Genomic DNA, 6,663 nt, shown 5'->3' on the forward strand with positions numbered 1-6,663 from the left:
CGGACCGGGGCACGAACCCGTGTCCCCCGCATCGGCAGGCGGACTCTCAACCACTGCGCCACCAGGGAAGCCCAGCCATACTTTTTACTTGCTTTGTCTTCCATCTTCATAGACTCCGTTTTTTTCCAGCTGATTCCAAAGATCTGCCATGTACCTACCGTTCGCCTTTTTTTTTCCACCAGTGATGCGTTTTGTCAGGTCATCTGTCTGGGCCCCTCTTTCTGGAAGCCCCGTTCCTCTTCTCCTGACAGACCCAGCGGGATGCCCAGTGGATATCTGGGATCTCTCCTGGGTTCAAGCTCCTGTGTCCCACACTTTTTTTTTTTTCTCATCTACTATATGAGATACATACTCCAGTATCTTCCTAGAGCAGGATTCACGGAAAATAAATCTCCCAAGCCTTCACGGGTGTGAAGATTGGCTGGGTATGAGATACAGTTGGTCTATTTCCCGTCAGCATTTTGAAGCCATCGCTCCATTGATTCTTAGCGTATGGTGTTCCATAGAGAAGTTGAGTCCCACTCGTTACGTGTTCTGGTTTTCCGTCCACGTGCTTCATGGGTCATCTCTGTAATCTTGGGTCTGGTCTCCACGTTCATTTGCTGGGCAGTGGGCGAGCCATTTCGCTAGAAATAAATTAAGTGCTTGACTTCTCATTGTTTCTTTCATCATCTCCTCTGCCATGTTCTCTCTGTCCTCCTTCTGGAACCCTTGTTGGTTAGCAGTTGGACGGCCTGGATGGGCAGATCCTGCTGGAGGGTGAGAGGCAGAAGGCCCCCTGTTTGTGGGGGACCCCAGATGTGAGTGCAGGGGGAACTTCGCTCTGGGGCAGAAACCCTGCAGTTTCCTCTGGGATGAGGCTGGGGCAGGGGCTGGGTCCCCCATGAGCATGCAGGCCGTTGTTTGGCCCCCTGCCCAGTTCCTCGTGTCTCTGAGCCATGAGCGCCTCCAGAGAACACACATCTGGTTTCGTCCTGGGCAGGGAGCTGCCTGGACGTGGACGGTCAGTCGTCTGGGGGGGTCTTCTGCCCCCGCCACACCTACCCTCTGCTCACTTTCGATCAGTGCCCTCGCTCCCCCTTCAGTGGCCAGTAAAGCTGCCCTGTCTGCTGATGTGCCTAACGGGCAAGGGGGACAGAGCGAGTGAGATGGGAGCAGGAGTGCTGAACAGAGGGTGGCCGGGGCACAGGCCTGTGGCCACGGGTGCCTGCTGTGTCATGACAGCGGAGCAGGCAAGGGCCGGAGTGGACCGGCAAGTGGAGCTGGGGGTCAGGCGCATGCGCTCCTGAGGAGGCCAACCAAGTTCAGGGGTGCGCACCCACAGGGGCTCCCGTGCCGTCCAGGCAGGAGCGGGGTTGGGGCTGGGCAGTGACCGGGGGCTGCTGACCCCTCACACAGGGTCTAGGGTCTGCCTGGACCCTTAGTCTCCACCGCAGGCCGTGTTGGGAGGACAGAATAGGGGGCCCAGGGCCTGGCAACGTCCTGAACAGAGAAGGCTCAGCACGCCCCATCCGAACACCACCGCCCCAGTCACCATGGGAGAGCCCCTGCTCCTGTCCAGCCAGGCCAGCATCCAGGGACGCAGCGATGAGCAAGGCCGCCCCACTCAGCACCCATGTGGTGCACAGGGGAGCCGTGGGGGTCAGCATGAGCCCAGGGGCCCAGGGGGCTCAGTCGGCTCTGGCTCCAGCACGCCGCAGGAGGGCTAGCGGCCCCGTCCCCCTCTCAAGGGTGCATTGAGATCTGTGAGGGTCTGGGGGGCAGCTGGACTTCTCCAAGCCTGCCCTCGTGGTGGGTGGTGACAAGTGCTGACGCAGGGCTCCAGGCCTACGTGACTGCAGAGGCCTGCGGGGACACAGACGCTGGGGCGGGCGCTGGTGCCCCACTGTGCACAGTGAGTTCTTGCCCTCAGAGGTCATCTTGCAACCAGGTTGAACCCCGAGTGGCTTCGATGGGGCCACGTAGGCAAATCTTTGTCCGCTGACACATCATCCTCTGGTTTTCTGTGTAAAGGAGAATCCACCACGCTGGCCTGCCCGTGTGCACACGGGGTGGGGAGGGCCGAGGACGGGACAAGGGACCGGCCGGGCTCAGCAGTGGACACGGTGTGTGCCAGCAGCCTGCACGCAGCACTGTGTTTGTCCACGTGTGTTTCTAGGTGTGCCTCTGTGTCTGCCTGTCTGTCGTGGCCTCTTTAGAAGCAGTTGTCGTGGTCAGGATTTATAAATGTCATATACTAGGTCTCTAGAAGGCTGGCCCTGGGATGAACTGACCTCCTCGTCCTGGCTGCGTTGAAGGTCTTTGTCACCCGTGCCAGTCCACCCAACCAGGGTCTGCAGAGAGGGGCCTGGCCGCCCACCCTACCCCAGTGCTGAAGCCAGTGGGGGCCTCCAGGTAGCTGCCTAACCTCTCAAGGCTTGATTTCCCCCGCCAGGGGCTGAAGGTGCTGTGTGAAGGGCCTGCCCCGAGGCACCTTCTGTCTTGGACCATCTGGCCCCTCCCAATCTTGTCCCCAGGGAGGCACCACGGCCCTGCTTGGCGCACACACAGGAACCAGCTCCCCGCCGCCCCCTCCCTACCACAGGGTGAGCTGAGAGGTCAGTGGAAAGTTACCACTGTGACAGAAGCCCAAGAGGGAGCCGTGTCTGCAGGACGAGGCTTCCCTGGGAAGTGGTTCTGGCTGAGGTCTAGGGTATGAGTCAGAGTCAGCTGATGAAATAGAGGGAGGACACAGTCCGTGCAAAGGCCCTGGGGTGTCTTCTTGGGAGCCAGCAAGGGGGGTCGGTCCCAGTGGTCAGAGAGGAGCTGGGAGGGCACAGGTGGGCCTTTGTTCTTCTGCCAGGGGCAGCCAGAGCCACCAGGGCCCGTTCCACAGGAGCTGGGGGAGGGGGTCACATTGGAGCTGCCAGCCACCCCCACCCCACCCCAGGGGCTGGGACATGACCGCCTGCAGAGGCCAGGAGCACGCTGTCAGCACCTGGGCTGGGGCAGGGCGCGTGAGAGCTGACGGGGGCCCGAGGCACAAAGAGGAGAGCCCAGGCTTCGCGGAGGACTCAGGAGTCAGGATGCCCATCCTGCTGTCTCCACCCTGCGGACTCCCTCCCCCAGCCCCCTGGGTGCCCTCTGCCCAGGCCTTCTCCCGCTGTCTGCCATTCCTGCGGGTTTCTGAATGTGCCCCCCTAAGGCTGGGGTGACCCCCGGTGGTACCCCGTCACCTTCGCCCTTGCTAGTTATCATGCCCGCACCCCAGGGCCCCCTTGCCCCCTGGGAGATGCGGTCAGACCAGGGCACTGCCAGACCCTGCAACGTGTCTTGTGCCCCCGTGGCTTCCCAGAGGGCAGTGTGAGGGCTGCTCTTGTTGGGCCTCAGTGAGAAGGGGGCAGTGTGGGTGCAGCTTCCATGTTGCCATCAGGCAGGGGCCGGGGAAGGGGGGATGGACCCTCCCCGCTAGGAGTGGTGTGTGGGGACCCAGTGGGCCCCTGCTGCCTACTTCCGAGGACACTCTGGGCTGCTCGCCCCAGGCCCTGGTTCCCCTTGGCCTGGGACCTGCCCCACCTGCACAGGCAGCTGCTCTGCCAGCCCTGGAGGTGGGGCTCCGAGAAGAGCCGCAAACCCCCGCTGGGGTGACCCACACCCACCAGGCCCGTCACAGTTCCTGGCACTGGGGCCGATCATCACAGCACACCCTGCAGGGACCTGAATCATCCCGGCTGCCTCTCACCCCGAGGGAGCGAGGAGAAGGGGGCACATCCTTCCTTGAGTCAGCTCTCCCATGGTACGGATGGATGCCCCTTACCCACAGCGTGGGGAAGTGGCATTGGTGCCCACCTCCTTGGGAGTTGGAACGGTTCCTGGGAGACGATAAAAATTATGAGTTACGGCTCACCCCGGGGGCTGGGTGGTCTCCTGGTGCCCCTCCCCCACTGGAGCTCTGCAGGAGCCTGGGGTGGAGTGGGCCCAGTGGGAGGCCCTGGCCCAGACCTGCCGTGCAGCCTGGGACTGTGAGTGACTTTTCAGTGGCCCCTTGGGCTGCACCAATCCTGCCACTGTGACAGCTCTTTAAACGTCTGGTACCAGGTAGCGTGGACTCTGGGGCCACTCGCCTCCACCCACTGCAGGGCAAAGTCAGGTTGTCCCTCCCAAGGTGCGAGCAGGCAGGAGGGCACGCCTGGGGCTCGGGGGAAGGCCCCAGAGGAGACCCTGGGCCAGGGTTCAGGAGGGCACCAGGGCTGGGCCCTGCAGGACACTGCAGCGGTCACACTCGGCATTGTGGTGGTGGCCTGAGACCTTTGCAGGTTACATCCCATCTCACACCTGGGTTTCTCATTCAGCAGTGGCCCTTTGGAGACCTGAGATGTGATGGCTGATCTCAGAGGGGAAGCCACTCCCCGCGGGTCCCATAGCGTAGGCGCTGAGCAGAGCCGAGCGACTCAGGGCTGCAGCCTCGCCCCTCCTCCACCCCGCAGTGGTCCCTGCGTGCCCCACCCCTGCCCGGCGCCCCGGCCTCACCTCCCCCCGCTCCCCGTCTCGTTGCAGGAAGTTCTACTACATCACCCTGCTGCGAGACCCCGTGTCCCGCTACCTGAGCGAGTGGCGGCACGTGCAGCGGGGGGCCACGTGGAAGACATCGCTGCACATGTGCGACGGGCGCACGCCCACGCCCGAGGAGCTGCCGCCCTGCTACGAGGGCACGGACTGGTCGGGCTGCACGCTGCAGGAGTTCATGGACTGCCCCTACAACCTGGCCAGCAACCGCCAGGTGCGCATGCTGGCCGACCTGAGCCTGGTAGGCTGCTACAACCTGTCCTTCATCCCCGAGGGCAAGCGGGCCCAGCTGCTACTGGACAGCGCCAAGAAGAACCTGCGGGGCATGGCCTTCTTCGGCCTGACCGAGTTCCAGCGCAAGACGCAATACCTGTTCGAGCGGACGTTCAACCTCAAGTTCATCCGTCCCTTCATGCAGTACAACAGCACGCGGGCAGGCGGCGTGGAGGTGGGCGAGGACACTATCCGGCGCATCGAGGAGCTCAACGACCTGGACATGCAGCTCTACGACTACGCCAGGGACCTCTTCCAGCAGCGCTACCAGTACAGGCGGCAGCTGGAGCGCCGGCAGCAGCGCCTCCGGAGCCGCGAGGAGCGCCTGCTGCACCGGGCCAAGGAGGCGCCACCGCGGGGGGACGCCGAGGAGCCCGGCCGCGTGCCCACCGAGGACTACATGAGCCACATCATCGAGAAGTGGTAGTGGCGGCCGGCGGGGGCAGGTGGGACCAGGCAGACTGACCAACACACTCGGCCCCCAGAACTCCGTGGGAAGAGGACCCCTATCCGCTTGCCAGAAGACGGACAGACGGTTGAGGGAGGGGACGGGGTGGGCCTGGCGTGTCGGTTCTTCCCACCCTCCCAGGCCGGTGCTCTGAGAAATCAACGTGGGAACCCACTGGGTCAGAGGGAAGGGTGCTTGGAGGACCCCCCCGACCAGGCCTGCAGGGCTGGGAGCAGGTACGTCCCCGCTCTCCCGTCCTGGTCACAACGGCCACAGGTTTGAAGACTAGAAAAATCCAGTGCAGTGGAAGGCGGACCTGCCAGGCCGGGTGTGTGGTCACGCCCACCAGGCACACGCCCGCTCCCACCCCCACCCCCCCCTGCAGGTAGCTCAGCCTCCAGGGAACCCCTGGCCCCAAGACCTGCGTGGAGACACGGCAGCCCTCTGAGGTAGCCTCAGGAATGGAGCTCCCAGCTCACCCATCTTCAGGGTCAGGGCCCACCCCATCTAAAGCCAAGAAGACTCTAGTCCAGCCCCTGGGAAGCCCACTCCCCTCTCTAGCCCAAGGTCAAAACCCACAGTGTGGCTTCATGCTTCGGGTCAAGAGATCAAAGCACATCACCTGGGGTCCCCCACCCCGTTTTCCTCAGTCCCCAGACCAAGGGGCGCTGTGGGGAGATGGTCCCCATGCTGCACTGCCCCCTTGCATGGGCGGAGGGCATCCCAGGAGTAGGAAGGCCATAGGTGAGGATGCTTCCACCTGTGTCCAGGCAGACCTTCCAGCCAGACCAGCTCAGACAGGAAGGGGGACAGAAATCAAGAGCTCTCCCCCTGCATTGTCCTTTCTGACCCTCTGGGCTTTGTTAGTGGGCTGCCCCCAGCCCCAAGCCCATGACTTGGACATTTATGTGGGACTTAGACCCATTCCCCCCACAGCCCTGTGTATAAAGTTCAGTCAAGCCTCCGTTGGCTGGAACTCTGCAGACCACAGCCACTGCCCACGAGCCATACTCTGGGGCCACAGTGGTTCAGGACAGCCAGGAAAGGGTACTCGGGCTTTCAGATTCTCCTCCAGGACTGGAAGAAACAGCTCTGGGTGGCTCCCCTAGTACCCAGATACACAGCCTCCCGACCCTGGGCTCTCCCCGCGTTTTCCTGCGCCCCTGCCCCTACCAGCTGGTCAGGCCTGTTCCCCACAGCCCTGCAGATTGGAGAAGCCATGTTCAGTCCATTGTAGACACTTGCCCCACGCCCATCCCTCCTGTGCTCGAGGAGGCCAAGCCAGCGTCGCCTCTGGACGTGCACACTCCCCCCCGACATGAGGCCTGAGACCTGGTTCTGGGGAGCTGAGTGTGAGCCCCACGCCCGAGGTGGATGGGCACCCCGTCTCCCCAGGA

The 6,663-nt window shown here is 63.0% G+C and overlaps 1 protein-coding gene across 1 annotated transcript in view; it reads left to right on the forward strand.

Moving 5' to 3' along the window:
• Positions 1-5,336, forward strand: part of HS6ST1 (heparan sulfate 6-O-sulfotransferase 1) — a 42,364-nt gene extending 37,028 nt beyond the window's left edge. The window contains exon 2 of the mRNA XM_007461292.1: positions 4,537-5,336. Coding sequence (XP_007461354.1) covers positions 4,537-5,245 — 709 coding nt within the window. The 3' untranslated portion in view covers positions 5,246-5,336. The remainder of the gene's footprint in view (positions 1-4,536) is intronic.
• Positions 5,337-6,663: the final 1,327 nt, after the last annotated feature.

The sequence above is a fragment of the Lipotes vexillifer genome, unplaced genomic scaffold (assembly GCF_000442215.2).
Source record: "Lipotes vexillifer unplaced genomic scaffold, Lipotes_vexillifer_v1.1 scaffold158, whole genome shotgun sequence".
Lineage (NCBI taxonomy): Eukaryota > Metazoa > Chordata > Mammalia > Artiodactyla > Lipotidae > Lipotes > Lipotes vexillifer.